Source organism: Brienomyrus brachyistius, chromosome 2, assembly GCF_023856365.1.
Source record: "Brienomyrus brachyistius isolate T26 chromosome 2, BBRACH_0.4, whole genome shotgun sequence".
NCBI lineage: Eukaryota > Metazoa > Chordata > Actinopteri > Osteoglossiformes > Mormyridae > Brienomyrus > Brienomyrus brachyistius.
The window spans coordinates 17,602,152-17,619,395 of NC_064534.1; the positions used below are offsets into that span (position 1 = coordinate 17,602,152).

The following is a 17,244-nucleotide window of genomic DNA, read 5'->3' on the forward strand; positions in this document are numbered from 1 at the left end:
GCCATTGATCACCAGAGCAGACATGTTTCAAATGAGGTTCAATACCAGGATGGGTATGTGTGTACGAGGTGAGGTTTGGATTGGATGGTTGATCAGACTGATATTCCACTTGCTACATTTCATACTTATTCTAGATCCAGTGTGAAACAAGGACTAATAGGATTATGACTGCTATATGTGGAATTAAGTCAACCCAAACATAAAACATGTTACAAGCTCGTCACTAAAGATGCAGGTGCTTTTAAAAAAAACCCACACTCGGAATTTGATATTAACAGTAGTAAAATTTAGCAGAACCATCCGGAAAGTATTACGACAAAAACTTGGTCTGCAAACGAAAGCACGCGGATGTGCACGTGTAACTGCGCACATGACCATAAACTTCGCAGTGTAGGATCTTGGTCTGGCCGCTGCAAATTAAAGGTTTATTTATCGCGTCCTTACTCCCGCTTTAGACGCGCACCACCCAGATGCAAGTTTGTCCGGAACTAACCGAAAAGAGGACGGAACGAGGGCTTTACTACCCAAACACAGGCCGATAAAAGGCCTACAACACTTGCCCGCATTTTCTTTAAATCCGTGAAAATCAGGGACAAAGAGACCCCTTCCCACCACACAGGAGAGGGGGTTATCTGGAGAACACCAGCATCCCAGACAACGTTCCTGCCCCTCAACCTGTGTCCCGGGAGCAATTACACGTCAAGAGTGAAACAGAAACATTAAAGCTGTAGAGAGAAAAATTAGAGCGTAACCCTTTTCTGGTTAGCCAGTCTGAGCTTCCTTTTCAGCCATGCATTCAGGGCTTGGTCCCCTTCGTGATAGGCTTTCTAAGAGCCAGGACTGCCCCCTCTTCTGCTTTCCTGTTCAAAAGACTAAACAGCTTTCCAAGGCGTTTTGGGTGGGGGGGCAGCCAGAGATGTCCGAACATCAATTACATGTTTGTTCACTTCTGGGTGACATTCGGTTGACCCCAGCTGACCCCATCTTGAAAACACTTCTCAAAAAGGCTCCTCCCTCCACTGCCCCTGCCCGGGTGCCAATAGACTACCCCCGGGCCATTAACCCATTGTAAACCAAATTAAACTTCTGCATTAATGAAGCTATTATTAGGTCTCCAGTCAGGAGGAGAGAAATAAAGACAGTGACCATTCAGTTCATGGAGTTGGCCGTGCTGAAGAGAGATAATCAGCCCTCTCAATGAAACTGGTTTAGTGAGCTGGAGACGGGGGCCAGAGAGGTTCAACCGGAGAGAAAGTGGGCCGAGAGCGCGATCGCAAGGGAAAGAAAAATGAGCCAACGCATTCACAAGCGATGCAAATCGCATAAAGACTAATAGCTGGCTTATGTTGTGGTTAAGCAGGTATGTCATAGTCAATATTGGGCAGACCGAAGGCATAGAACACAGCTGTGAAACTTGGGGTTGCATGCATGACTGAAAACACCCCGTTATACCCAGATTAAGGTCACCAAGGCCGCGATTCCCAAAGATCGTCTTTGTGGGCCACATACGAGCTCTGACAGAGACACAGGAAATCCCAGGACTGCCTACAGAAAACGAGACTGACGATAAAGGAAACCGAAGGGAAGGACCTAAAAAATGGTGCCCTTTTCTACCCAAGAAAAACGGCTGCTGCAGTCGCTGGGCAAGGGGTAAAAGATACCGCGGGCCAGTCTCAGATAGAAACCAGCCCTGATCAGAACTGCTGGCCATTTCTTTTATTCTTTGTGGAAAAAAAAGAAAAAAAAAAAAAAAGAGTCTGAGAGTAGCGGGACGACAGGGGCCCTCGGGAGCGATTGGGTTTGGGAAGGCGGGGATGCTGGGGTGGGCGTGGACGAGGGACAGGCTGCCCCGACAGAGGGCCGGGATGTGGCCCGGCTGCGCGAGGCATCGTAAAGACATTAATCACGCAGGCCAAAAGGCACGGCTGACAGCACCCAGACCCGCTGACTTTGCCATCCATATTGGCCCGTTTCTTATGGTAATGCAAAGATGGGGCCCTCGCACCCAGGTTTATCTCTCCCTCTCGCCCCCACACAGAAGGCACTTGACATTTCTATTGCATCATTTTTTATTATAGGTGGAAGCAGTCCCCCCCCCCCCCAACACAAACACCCCACCCGCAACCCGCACACTCGCGGCTCCCGGCAGCCAATCTTTAAATGGTCAATGACTTTTAAATAGCAGGCAATAGAGTGAACATGAATAGCCAATAAGCTAATTTGACTCTGTCATTCCCTCATTCGACTCCATTGGCTTGAAAGCTGCTCTTATTAAAAGCAAGAGGCAATCTTCCACATGATTGAGGGCTGTTATTATGAACCTCTAACAATTAATGTCACATTACTTTACACACATTATCCCCCTCATTAAGTCCTTTAGGAAGGGACATAATGGCACTTTCTTTTAGAAGCAATATATATACATGAGAGGAGAGGAGGGGGGGGGTGCAGGGGCCACCCAGGTGTTCCTGACTCATTATAAAACTTAATACGACTTCCTTTACAAGAAATAATGAAAAAATTGTTGCTTAGCATGAAAGATTAACATAATAATGCAGCTTCACTGTCCCTCCTGGCCCACGTTCCATTCCTCGATGCGTGGCTTCAAACAGAAAACTGCACCGGGCAGTAAAGACGGTGGTAAAAGGCAACAAAAAGCCAGACCAGGGCCTTTCAAAGCCACGCAGGGCATTTTCAGCGGGATAAAACCTACCTTTCCCAATCACAAGGCCACACTTGTCGGCGGGTATCGTGTACGTCACTTCTTGCAGCCCCCCCGATGCCCCCATGTTCCACTCCCCATGACCTCTGACCCTTACTCGGGAGCCTCCCGCACCCCCGAAGCTGTCGCGCTCCTGGAAGAAAAAGAAAAAAAAAAAACAAAAAACTAAAAACGACAGCTTAAATACGTTGGGAATTTGTTAATCTCTGCAGAAAAAGGAACCAAGTTGATAAAAAGATACCAGCAGACACAGGGCACTGCGGCGTGTAACGGCCGGCTATCTTGGCACGAGAGAAAGGGATTTTAAATTCAATTCTTTGAAGGACAAACGCAGAAGTCACGGCGAGAAAGATGCCACAAACAAAAAAAATATGACCACAATTCTTCAAGTAAAAGTTCAGATGTAAAACCGCGATGCAACTTGGACAAGAATTTCTGCCAAACAGTCAGGTAGAAACAAACAATAATTACATTTTCTTCACGGGGTAAAACGTCAGATTGTAATGAAGCTTTCCTAGTCGCACTCCCGTTGATCGGATCCTCCTGCAGACATCAGTTCCATCAGGGGTCTGATATGACATCCCTGACGATCGTGCCTAGCGTAGGACTACACCAGCTACCACAACACAAAGCAGACCTTTCGATGGTGGCCACCTGTGTTGTTAATAAGCCCTCAATAAAGAAGACTTTAGGGTCTTCAAAGCACCCTGCTGGAACAGCTGCTAACTGTGTTAACCAGGTACCATCAACCCATAATAAAACAAAAACACTGTTCCATTAGGTGATGTGTAGTGATGTTATCCTTCATCGACCTCTGTGTTCTCTGGTCACATCAAACTCTTACCACTGAGAAGCGTTACACGATGGAAAAGAGGAAGGACAGGAACAGCTCCATGTGGGCTTAACAGTCAGAGGAAGTGGGAAACATTCTGTGTACATAACACACCTCAGCAACAGGTCCCCGTAATGACACAGCAAGTCTTCCTGTACAGGCCACCTCTACCTGTACATTTCAGTAAATCTTGGTGATTCTAACTTGGATCATTTAATATAAACTGAGGTCTCTCATCTGTCTATTAAATATCATGTAAAAAAAAAATCACACACATAGCACCATGTGGAATTGCATACCATCAATCTTACACTTGTACTGGATGTTTGTAGCTCAAGCTATCTGGTGGATGCAGCGAAATGCTCAGTGCAAACCCAGGCTGGGGAATCCTTACTCTTCACTGATTTTATGGAGCTTTTCAGCGTCCTGGTAATCTACAGAAAGAAACCCCTTTCTGCTCAACCCAGAGGAATTCCAGACGGGGCTGCTGAGGCAAAGGCTTTGTGCTGCTGCATCTGCCACTCGCTATCTGTACCAGCACAGCACAGAATTAATCTGAAACAGGGCTGTGTGGTTTTAGAAACTTCCCAGAGAGCACGGCAAAAACAATATGGCCGTCTTCTGCACATAATCTACAGAATATTTAATTATTTAAATTTGACTAATTTTGATGCTACAAGAAATTTCCAGAGCCTATTTACAGGTAGGTGTAAACAAGCATCACCTGTTACCATTTAGCCATAACTAAAAATGTAATTCAATAGCACATAAAACTTGCGCTTTGAATGATGATTTTAGATCAGAACCCGCCCCCCCCCCCCCCCCACTTCCCTCGCCACCATCCCACCCCGAGTGACTCATGTCATGTTGATTTATTGCTGGCACTTTAAAATGTCTAATTTTTCTAAATTACCATTAAAGGAGCCCAAATTAATACCTTTAAAAGCAACCGTCAATCACGCAGAGGAATGCGACCGACGCGCCGCTAAGGGGAAGTGTTCCAGCCCAACGGTCCCCGACACGGCAGCAGATGCCACTCCGCAGTGTGGGGGGCCCACGGGGCAGGTGGGGGGGCACAAGCAGAGACTGTCGCCATCCCACCTGTCTGAGGCAGCACCCCCCTCCCCCCCCAGGAGTCCAAAACACTGCCTAGGCCACGAATGTGGAAAGGAACCTGCTTCAACTGTTCAACAGGGGCGGGGGGCACCATCATAAGCAGTAACTGACATGATAGGAACCCCCCCCCCATCTCCATAGCATGTATATCCCAGTGTCATTGACTGGTTACATACGAAAGGCAGGAGATACGTGGAACGTACCTGCGCGGTGTGGACGAGCTCGTTGATGAGGTGCAGGGCATGCTGGCAGCGCTCGGGATGCCCCATCACCTGCGCCACGCGTTCCGGGCTGATGCCGTCATCTACCGTGAGGGGGCAGGGAGGACAGCGCCATCACACACTGGGCTCCAAGAGCATCCAGGGAGTATAACCCAGTAAGGCGACAACATGGACCGCTTAGGCCAGGGATTGGATACATCACAGGGCTTTAAAAGCTCCAGCTGGTGCCAGTAGTGATCACCATGAAAACCATGTGAAGCACAAGGCAGCACTGCACAGTGAGACAGAGCCGGCAGCTGTGAACAGCACAAGGTTTAGAAGAGCAGAACTGCTGTAATAAAGGGCCTTCAGAAATTAATGAATTAACCCCAGCTGCTCTGGGAGCACCACCTGATCTTGCTCTTATCCTCACTTGCAGATAGAAGCATCAGCTACATTAATGCAGATATTTATTTTTCCGTAAACTCTAAGGAGTTTGCCCAGATTGCATCCACAAGTTATGGACAGAAATGTGTTGAATTTTTCCGGTCTTGTTTGGCTAAAAAAACATTCACGCAACCGTTTTTTGTATTGAGGCATCACATCCAGCAGTTTGACGAAATGTCATTGTGGTTGGGGGGAAAAAAAAAATCACGATTTTATTAAACCTAACAGCCACACCACCACAAAATCACCTTCGACTACAGACCTGTTGCTCTAGGTCAGTGAAAGCACCTCATTTAAAGTCCCGTCTGAGACCCGAACGGACTGCTGTGCACGTAAATGAAGACATGCTGTGTCTGGACAATCGTGTGCTCAGGGACACAAAGGATGTGTGTATATTTAACACTGTTTCCACACCTGGTTTGAACTGGATTCTCACACCAGCGTCGTTCTGGATCTTTTTGATCATCTCGCCGTTCCTGCCGATGACTATTCCCACTGCAAACCTCGGCACAGACACCTACATGGAGATGCAGCAGGGAAAGCTGGGTGTGAATGACCCAGAAATTCCACTGCATAAACCTCCCTGAGACTGCATCAGAAAAGCCCTTACATCCAAGCTGCTTGTCCCCAGCCGAGACGCGAAGTCATTCCTTCCTAACCGGAAGTCTCCCTGCTCTTTTTCCCGGATGATGTCCAGCACCAACTCTCGAGCTTGCTGCAGCGGGAAAACAACACACATATACCCAGCGGGTCTCATAAGCAATTTTTGCATTTTTCATTTTAAAAGTAACAATATTTCTTCCGGACATAACACACAGGGTGTCATTAAAATATCAGCTGAGCTGAGGTGAACTTTGAAACGACACGAAAGTGACGAAAGTGGTCTGACCCTAAAAGGCACAGGAAGTTGAGAACCTTGAACTTTCACCCGAGATTCACATGCCTCCCCCCTGAATGTCACTGCACATCATCACCACCTACCTGCACCTTGTACGCATCCCCCGTGATCCGCAGGGGCTTGTCTGCGCCCGTCGGCATGGGTCCGTCCTGGATCATGTTCATCTTCACTCCTGTCCTTTCCTGGAACAGATTGGACAGACAGACTGACGTAACCTTGTCCTGAAACATGCCTAGCAGGACAAATATACACTACTGGTGCTATGCCTTTAAGTGACTTTAACAAGCCAGTCACAAACAAGTATAATGACAGAGGGGCCAAGCCATGCGCTGGAGATGCACCTGGAGCTGTTTGATGGTGTCCCCTCCCTTGCCAATGACCAGGCCCACTTTGCTGGCCGGGATGAGGATCTCCTGGACAGCGCTGTTGCCCTCCAGCTCGCCGTGGAAACACGGTCCATTGCGGCAGCGCTCCACGATCTGACCCAGCAGCCTCTTGGCCTGCCTGAGAGAGGGAGCACGGGGGAGCGATATCACTCTATTCCGGACAGAACCCCCATGCATTTCTTGCACATGCTTTATTCTAGCTTGTCGCATGCATTAGTTTCTCTTTTGGACGTGGTTCACCACAGGAGCCGGCGAGCTGCGGCACTCACTCGATGCTCTCTGGGGTCCCGGTCAGAGTACAGGGCCTCTCCAACAGGCCGCCGCCGTCTGCCAGGACAAACACCGGCATTTTACCAAACCAGTCATGACCACAGCGCAGCTGCAGTGCATGGAGAGAGCGCTCCCTTGTCCTGAACATCGGTATGTAAGTGGCTCAAACCAACAGGAGACCTTGGATAACAAACAGTACCCCCCCCCGCTCCCCCCGCCCCGCCCACCGGAAAGTTCCAGTCTTTTTGTTTGAAAAAGGTCTTACTGTGTGAAGCAGGAGAAAACACAGGGCTGGTACCTGCTGCGATCTGGATCTTGCAGCCGGACTCCAGTTGAATTTTTGTAATCTGCTCTCCTCCTCTGCCAATAACTGAAAGAAGGGAATTAATCAAACTGAATGACATTTTCAAGGGCAAATTAAAAATTAATTAAAACCTTCAGAAAAAATGGCCACCTCAGAAGTAAATGCTGAAATAGACCTATCAACAGAAGCGGATGAATAGGAAACAGGCAAATGTGAAAACTGAATCAGACATATTGGATAATCCACCTAGCAAGGACAGTCCCTGTGCCTTATAAAAATTTAAAAAGTAAAAAAAAAAAAAGTAAAATTAACCCTCTGGGGTCTAGGGGTAGGGAACCCACTTTCACTGACTGGGGCATTTCATTCAATATCAAACTTAAATCATGGCAAATAAATTATTTCTTATATATTTCTTTTGGCATTATACTCATCTTAATCTTAGTGTACTTTGTAAATATGTCAGATTTATGTGAAGTTTGTAATTTGACATCAAAGTATAGACATAGCAAAATGCAGTTTGGAACACTTGCAGAAACATTATAAAAGTACATAGTAAGCAATGGTGGCAGTTTGTTTTAATCCCAGATATCTGATCACCAATGTCTTGGCTACATGAAGATGACTAAATGGTGTAGTTGCAATATTCAGTTTGATAAATAAGAAAAATTTAACTCATGTCACTATTTCTGGCTCCTTCCATTGAATATGTAGCAACTTCCATATGTATGCATGAGCCATTCACACCTGGCCACATCCACCCCCCCCCCCCCCCCCTTACGGTGCTGATGGGGATGTATCTGGATCGCGTTTCACCGTTGCGTTGTGTTCATCTAATTACCATGTGAATAGCGATCTTCAGGTGAGGGGGGCGGTACTACACGCCCCCGATGCAGGTAAAATAAAGAAAGGTGACATGGTTTACTTTTTTGCTGATTTAACCTACTTTTAAAAACTTCAATATTTCCGACAATGGATGTTTTGAAAAGACAGATTATGGATTTAGTCAGTGTTTTTTTCATGTCTCTACAAGAAGATTTCAGCGGGTTATGAACTGAAATACACGGGATGCCGTCGACTCCAGAGGGTTAAAGCCTAGGATTCCTACATATGTGGTGGTTTCTGTCAATATTTAACTGGGTCACAGGCCAGGCCAAGGCAGGGCGGGATGGGCGGGATGGGGGGGGGGGGGGTAACCTGGGCAGCACGGAGAGGGCGGGGGGTAACCTGGGCAGCACAGAAACTCTTACCTACAAACACTCAACTGACTTTCTTTTTCTTTAAAAGGGAAAGAGTGTTAAATTGTAAAAGTACCAGTCTGGGTGGGTGGCGGCCATGTCAGGTGTAACATTAATAAGTGCACCCTGATGTCACGTAACTCACATAATCACCTCTTTCAATCAAGGACTGCTGTCCACTGCCTGCAATTACTGCCAGTTTTTTATATCCATAACAAATGTAAGCTATGCACTAGCGAGCTGCAGTAACGCCCGCAGTCCGCGTCTCCTGGCCTTTCCGGGGAGCCGGGCAGTGGTGCCCAAACCTGCATGCGCACATTCTGCATACTTACTGAAGCCCACCATCTTATCAGGCACTCTGAAGTCTTCTGTAATAATAGCCCTGGAAGGAATGGAAAAAAATGGAGAGAGTGCGGCAGCGAGCATATTAAGGACCGCGTTCTCATTCCTTTGTACACTGCAAAATGAGAACATGGTACTAAAGTAATGTCAGCCTACATACCAATACGCAAGACCGCGGGCGGTAAGCTGATGGCTGCACACACACGCACACACACATTGTTAAATCAATACTTACTTATAGCCTGTCAATACGAGGCAAAGTGACAAGCCTGCTTACCTTTGATGTACCATTCCTCCAAGCTGGTTACCTACTGTGAAGGCAGGGGAAAATGGAAAGGGGGGTGGGGGTACAAAAAGGGACATCATTAGGGGATAATCTAACTTTCCAGTTGTCTTAAAAAAAAAGAAAAAGACAACGCATTCAGGGGCAGTGCTGGCAAACAGAGAGATTGAAAATGTAATGACCCAGGGCAGGCGGATTGAAAATGGAATGAGAAGGTTCTGTCGATACTCTCTGTAACGAACACACAGCTGGAGACTTTTCTTTTTGGGGGGGGGGGGGGGGGGGCACAGACGGGGCACCTGGCTATGATGATCGCGTATCGGAGTGCCCCCCTGCTCACTAAAGCTCTGCCTGAAGGATAAATCGACCGCCCCCCCGCCCCAAGTGACTGCAGACCAGGAATACAACCTGATGAAAACAGGCTGGCAAGGAGTGGGGTGGGTTTGGGGTTGGGATGGCGTTGTGGCAGAGGACAGGAAGCTCAGTAAAGGACCGCGATGCCCAGACAGCTGGGTATACGAGAACTAGTATCAGGCATAAAATGGGCCACACCCCCAACATCCCATAGTAAGCTGGTCAGTAAGTTCATCACAGACGAAGATGGTGGAGCTCCCACATAAACAGAAGAGAGCCCCCTGTAGGCGAGTAGTCATATTAGGTTTTCAGGTGATTCAAATTATTCTTAAAATCATGCAAAGTAAAAAAAAAAAAAAATGGAAACAAATAGAAGTCGGAACCAAATAAATACAAAAGAAATGGAGCCCAAAGTAAAAGAGAGAGAGAGATACAGCTGGAGAAAGTGCCAGGCAGCCAATGGGAGCAGCTCGTCCACTGGAGAAGCATCCAGGTTAACTCAGCCATGACACAAACTCAATGCAAGCAGTGTCAAGAGGAATACGAGCAGACTCACGCTTCCATGTCAAAAACACAAGTGGCCAGATTAAATTTCCTTCTTGCAAAGCACCCATTAAACATACATTATATGTTTACTCTCAGTATTCGGATACTGTACTTTTTGCAATAAGTAAACAAAGAATCAGGTTAAATTATTTAGAAGTCAGAGCCCTCAGTATGAGAGTAAACTGTAGAAGAATTAATGCACAAGCAAACCCTTAAGGTTGGCCATTAAACTAGCCTGACTGAAAATCTGTCAACAGCAACAAAGCTAGACTTGAAGCAATTCAGGCTGGTTTTCAGGAAAATTATCTAATGCAACTTCATCACTCCACATCCTTTTAGTTTTCAAACCAAAAGTTTTAATGGTTCTAAATGATTTCATCAGGTTTCAAAAGGTTGTGGTAAAGGACTGATTAAACCACAAACCACAGTGGCTTCTCCACGGCAGAAAGCAGAGAGATAAACCTGAAACACAAGCCTGGTTGTACGTGCAGCATACAGAAAGGCTGAGATGTTAAACTGCCCGGAATGCCATAACTGCGAACGGCAGGAGGCAAGAAAACAGCCACGGCGGCCCAGTGTCAGGCCCGAAGACACCAGAGACAATTCAGCAGCTTTCTGCGAGCCACAGATTACTGCCGGAGAGAGGAAAATGAAGTGGAACCGGCTTGCAAAGTATTAGTCACTGCAAACAACTTTTTATTTGGTTAGTTTTCTGATAAACTGTCTTTAAAGTGCATTTTTAACCCTCTCATTATCACGAAGCAGGGATTCTTCGAAGTGGTGTTTTTTATATCACCATGAGAGTTAAAAATGTAATCAATTTAAATGTAGGCTACTGTAATTATGTTGGTCACATTGCTTACTTTTAATGTATCTGCCCAGCTGCAGAGGGCCCAAATTTGTTAAGGGATTAATATGCCCGACCCTGGCTCAGTGCTATTATGAATGAGCAAGTGTGTGCAGACACTTCTCTAGCACTATCTCAATTTAAATCCAAATTAAAATAATAAAAAAAAATCTTCTGTATTTTTATACATTTTAATAAATGGTAAATTACAAATTTAGAGAAAACTGGTATAAACAAATATATTTAAACATTTTTCTTCCCCCAAAGAAGTTGAAAGCTAAAGTACATCCTCCACTGGACAATAAAACATTTAATTAAAATTCTACATATTGAAATGCTATTCCTGCAAGCTGGCATAATAAATAGTTTTTGCAGAATTTCTTTATTTTTCCACAGTAACACGGTCATCCTACTGACTTCCTAAGGATGGAAAAAAGGGACATGATGTGGTCGTCTAGGCCTCGTATATGTTCCTGGCATTACTGCTAAAATGTTAGATATTAAGTATTTCTAAAGAGGAATTTGCATGGGTTTAATGTACATAATTAGTTCTCAGAATGTCAATAATTGGTCATGAGAATGTCCTTAAAGTCCATAATTGGTCCTCTAGCTATCCTCAGGATACCTTAATATTGTCCCCAAAGCAAAACGAGGTCATCCTAAGGATCACATAAGGACATACTGCAGTTTGTCCTTGTTGCCATGAAGACACTTTTTAACTGGTAATAAAAAAAGTGGAAGTGTTTAGGAACAACAGAAACTCAGCCATGAAGTGGCAGGCCATGTAAAGTAACACAGTGGGGTCGTCCAGTGCTGGGGTGCATTGTGGGTAAAAATCCCTACCGCTATGATGATTTTAAATCTCTGTACGAAGCAGGCCGGAGGAAGAAAATGCTGACGGTTTTAAACTGCAGAGTTGCAAACGTCCAGTATCATCCTATATCTCATTTTGAAAATACATCAATATACTGTAAGAATTCTATGCGCAGCCCTAGGAGACTGTAAAAGTGGTTGATGGGTGGGTGGCAAAGCCACAGGTAAGCAAACATTTCGTAGCCACACCCCTAACAGATTTCAGGGGCATTCTGAGATTTTTTGATTGAGTTTTTGCCCTTTTCCCCCATTCATTTCTGATGCCAACTGTATGTACCAGGTGCACTGTTACCTTTACATTCCCATTCCTATAATATCCATACCACACTTCAGAAACGTGACTTAACAGCGGCTTTGCTCTACAGAGGTTGCCTGGCATGTTAGCATTAGAAGTATTGAAAGAGGACAGAACTCACACACCACAGGAGAAAGTCGAACATTGTCCTGTCGCTCTTAAACCAGTGAGACTTCAGAAAAGACTTATACAGAAGGTTAAGTCACTTATAGCTAAAACATCGATAGCCTAGAGCATGGGTGGCCAACCGTATCCGCACATGGCCGGTGTTTCTGCGTGTTTTTGGGGTAACCTGTATGTCAGCTGGTAAAACCCAGGTGTGACGACTCTTCAGCCAATCAGTTCTCTAATTAGTAATCTAATTAGGGAGTTGCAGCAAAAACCCGCAAACACACCGGCCCTTTGCGGATAAGATTGGCCACCCCTGGCTTAGAGCATGGTGTGACAAATAAGTTAAATGACTGGGACCTGCAGCAGCAAAATGTTCTCCTGAAATCTTTCTTTGCTTGAGGAAGACAGGTTTCAGCCAAAAGCTTGTTTCCATACCTCGACCAAACTGTCTTTCCACAGTTCAAACCGCAATAAGGTTTAATCTTACATCACCAAACCTCGCCGGAGTGGGTAGGAAAGTGAGACCCGGGCAACTACTGGGCCAGTGGAAACACCACACTGGATTCAAATCAAGACGCAGTAAAGATGGACCCCCCACTGGCCCCCACGGCAGATGACTTCAAGCTTCAAAGCCAAATAACCGAGGTTGCCTATCTGTTCCCGGTACGACGAAAGCCTGTGTATCCATGGCAAGATGCGCTGACGAAACAAGGTATTTCATGCATTATTTCTTTATGGCCCACAAAAGACAAGATGATATCATAATTAAATAAAAAAAAAAAAAAAAAAAAAAGTCAATGTGCGAGGAGTTAATCGGGGGCAGCGCAAACCGGATTGGCGTTGACACAAACTCCGACACTCAGGAGCCTGAATGGCTCCCAGAGAAGGGCCCCTTCAGGACAGCACCATATGCCAGGCGACTTAGACGACTCGAGAAAATGAAGTGCACAAATGCTCCCGAAAAGGCAAGGCGGCAATCGCCGTTAACAGGAAACGGGTTTGGAAACCGTCCCGTCTTCATAAACCCCCTCCACACACACACAGACACACACACACACACACACACACACACACACACACACACACACACACACACACAGACACACACACACACACACACACACACAGACACACACACACACACACACACACACACACACACACACAGACACACACACACACACACACACACACACACACACACACACACACACACACACACACAGACACACACACAGACACACACACACACACACACACACACACACACACACACAGACACACACACAGACACACACACACACACACACACACACACACACACACACACACACAGACACACACACAGACACACACACACACACACACACACACAGACACACACACACACACACACACACACACAGACACACACACACACACACACACACACACACACACACAGACACACACACAGACACACACACAGACACACACACACACACACACACACACACACACACACACACACACACACACACACACAGAAGGAGAGTCTGGAGTGCAGGAGATGCGGGCAATGCCGGACAAGGAGTCGTCTGGGGCGAGACGCTCCCAATGTGGGCTGGGAAATCGATGAAAGGAGGAGCTAGGAAGAGGGAGGGATGGAGCCAAAGCCCCCAGGCCTGTTCCAGGCGGCCCTCCGGCGTGGGGTGCCCCCGTCGTGCTGCGAAGGAGAGCCAGTGGGTCTTAAACAGGCTGGCTGGGGGATAGGAGGTGGATTTAAGTTGCCATTGAGTGACAAACGCCTTTGTGTGGTATGATGGCACTGCCCTGCTGCTCCTCTGCAAAGCGCCGTTTCTTACAACACTCAGACTGTCTGAACGTGGGAAGATTCATACGGGGGTGGGGGGGGGGGGATTAATACTTTTTAAATATCTAAACCCCCGTCTCTAAAGCAACCAATGATTGTCTCTGGCTTAGCTACACTTTGTCTTCAGTCACGGGGGAGGAAAGTTTTTTTTTTTTTTTTTTTTTTTTTTATAAAAAAAGCAAAGACGTCTTTCGAGTTGCAGTTGCTCGACAGAGGGGAATTCGAGACTCCAAGCAGCTTTCAAAGGAAAACTTACACAAAGAATCTAAATCCTGTATTTTTTTTTTTTTAAGTTAATATTCCCAACAGTATGATCCCATCACACTCAAACCTTCTTTATGCCTAAAGTTACATTTTCCCATCCACTCAGAGAATATCAGCGTCATTGCAGACATAAGAGCGTAAAGTATATATCAAATCAGAACACCCAAACATGAAGGACTTTAGCATTTATACACAATAACGAAAAAAAAATCAATATCAACTATTTACGACAGGAAAGACGAGATCCACAAACATCAAAACAAACAGCACTCAAACAGTCCCAACTTCAACCAAATCTTCACATCACAAGCTGAATAAAACTGACAAGAAGGTAACTCGGGAAAGGGGGGGGTGGGCTGTTCTCTAGCAAAACAAAAACAAAAAGTCGTTCCATACACAAAAAAAGCTGCAAGGCTGAAAATGTCATGCAGTGAAGTCTTTCTCCCGGTCTATAGACGGGGGACGGGCAGGAGCAGAGACAGGACAGGTAGGCGGGAAACACGAGGCGGAGGCGAGGCAGAACACCTACTTACGATCCTGGGTAGTTGCTATTTTTTTAAATAATCCGGATGGTCTGTCACAGAAAGGGGGGGGGGGGGGAGAGAAAGAGGGAAAAATGTGTGCATTTCAGAGACACTTCAGAGGATGCACCTGCAGCAAGTAAAAGTACTAGAACTTCTCGATGCACCTGACATTAAAACTGCACGTGGAGAAGTTGGCAAGCCCCCAAATATTTTATTTACAACCCCAAATCAGAAAAAGTTGGGACGGTATGTAAAATGAAAATCAAACTGAAAATAGTACTTTGTTAAATTATCTTTGACCTGTATTACACTGAAAACAATATAACAGCACATTATTTAATGTGTTCCTCATGAATTTCATTGTTTTTCTCAAAATAAAACACGTATTCCAATTTTGGTTCTTGCAACACATTTCAAAAAAAGTAGGGACAGGAGCAATTTAGGGCTAGTAATGAGGTAAATTGGTTAAATAACGATGTGATTTGAAGCAGGAGATGTCAAAAGGTGATTGTAATTATGATTGGGTACAAAAGCAGTATCCAAGAAAGGTCTAGTCCTTCAGGAGCAAAGATGGGCCGAGGATCGCCAGTTTGCCAACAAATATGTGAGAAAATTATTGAAATGTTTAAAAACAAATGTTCCTCAAAGAAAGACAGGAAGAGATCTGGATATTTCACCTTCAACAGTGCATAACATAATTAAAAGATTCAAGGAATCTGGAGGAATTTCAGTGCGTAAAACCATGATCTCCGATCCCTGAGGCGGCCCTGCATCAAGAACCGTCATTCACCTATAAGCGATATGACCACATGGGCTCAGGACTACTTTGGCAAACCTTTGTCAAGTTACATCCACAAATGGCAGTTAAAACTGTACTGTGCCAAAAGGAAGCCCCACGTCAACAGTGTCCAGAAGCCTTCTCAGTGTCATCGACTTCTCTGGGCTCGGAGGCATCTGGGATGGACCATCAAACAATGGAAACGTGTACAGTGGTCAAATGAACAAGTATTTCAGGTATTTTTTGGGAGAAATGGATGCCGTGTGCTCCAGACCAAAGAAGAAAAGGATCATCCAGACTGTTACCAGCAACAAGTCCAAAAGCCAGGGTCTGTGATGGTATGGGGTTGTGTCAGTGCCCTTGGCAAATGTAACTTGCACTTCTGTGATGGCATCATTAATTTTTGAAAGTACATAGAGATCTTGGAGCACAAAATGCCGCCTTCAAGAAGACATCTTTTCCAGGGACGCCCATGCATATTTCAACAAGACAATGCAAAACCACATTCTGCACACATTACAAAGTCCTGGCTGCGGAGGAAGAGGGTACGGGTACTTGACCGGCCTGCCTGCAAAATTACACCTGAAACACTTCATCACTTGGTATCTTCAGTCCCTAAGTGCTGTGAAAAGGAATGGCAACATTACAAAGTGGTAAATGCTTTACTGTCCCAACTTTTTTTGAAATGTGTTGCAAGAATCAAAATTGGAATACGCGTTTATTTTGCGAAAAATGATAAAATTCATGAGGAAAACATTAAATAAAGTGCTGTTGTACTGTTTTCAATGCAATACAGGTCAATTACATTTAACAAAGTACTGTTTTCAGTTTGATTTTCATTTTACGTACCGTCCCGACTTTTTCTGATTTGGGGTTGTAAATCCTGCTCTTTCTGCAGTGCAGCAAACTGGTGTTAGCATTTGCCCACCGCCTGGGAAGGCTGTAGGTCATGGCAGAGATGCCGTGGACTGAGGCTGGCACTTAGCCTCCCGGCAATCCAGCATGAGCCCCACCATTCATCACCGCAATTGCCTTCCATATGTTCAGCAAGAACTAAGGCTGGCCTTTCAGCTAAACGACTCGCACAAAGGCCCCAGTGGGCAGCGACCTGACGTCAGAGATATCTGACGAGCAGCTCGGCTCACCTGGGCTTCCAGGTGTAAATGAGCAGCTAAAAGGAAGTCAGAGCCAAAGGACAGGGGAGCTCTTCAGAGGTTCGCCAGCCCACCCCTCACTTTCTGCGAAACATCAGAACAATCCCGTAGTGAATGTGATACAAGCCTTACGGGGCCGCGTACTAACCCTGGAATTACGACTCACAAAGAAAGAAAAAAAGAGGGGGGGGGGGGGGGGGAGCACAACAAAAACAACCTCTGCCTCAACCAGCGAAGGGATCTGCATCTCTGTACAAAGCAGGAGGAAGAGAATGCTGAAGGTTTTAACATGGAAAAGGGACCAACACGTCGACAGCCTGAAGCATGGAAAACAGGACAGATACGCAACGAGAGCAACCCGTCTCTCACAGCATGTGAGCAGACAGACAGACAGACACACACAGACACACCACACACACACAGGAGGGAATCATTTACACACTACCTACTGATTCGTTTTCTAGGGCAGAGCATGTTAAAGCGTTCCTTTGTACAGTACAAAGTACAATACAAATACGTTTATGAACCGCAATACACAATAGGGCCAATAAGAAAAATTCCACTTGGAATAAAGCACAGCAGGATAGGACAGGTACAAAAACACTAGCTTG

General features: G+C 45.7%; 1 protein-coding gene across 2 annotated transcripts in view; it reads right to left on the reverse strand.

Annotated features, from left to right (window-relative positions):
- LOC125716714 (far upstream element-binding protein 3-like) overlaps nt 1-17,244 on the reverse strand; it is a 32,913-nt gene that overhangs the window by 6,768 nt on the left and 8,901 nt on the right. For both annotated transcript variants that reach the window (XM_048989349.1, XM_048989341.1), the window contains exons 3-12: nt 9,030-9,063; nt 8,743-8,792; nt 7,170-7,241; nt 6,871-6,928; nt 6,557-6,719; nt 6,299-6,397; nt 5,928-6,032; nt 5,732-5,834; nt 4,874-4,974; nt 2,714-2,855 (exon numbers count right to left, since the gene is read on the reverse strand). In XM_048989349.1, coding sequence (XP_048845306.1) covers nt 2,714-2,855; nt 4,874-4,974; nt 5,732-5,834; nt 5,928-6,032; nt 6,299-6,397; nt 6,557-6,719; nt 6,871-6,928; nt 7,170-7,241; nt 8,743-8,792; nt 9,030-9,063 — 927 coding nt within the window. The remainder of the gene's footprint in view (nt 1-2,713; nt 2,856-4,873; nt 4,975-5,731; nt 5,835-5,927; nt 6,033-6,298; nt 6,398-6,556; nt 6,720-6,870; nt 6,929-7,169; nt 7,242-8,742; nt 8,793-9,029; nt 9,064-17,244) is intronic.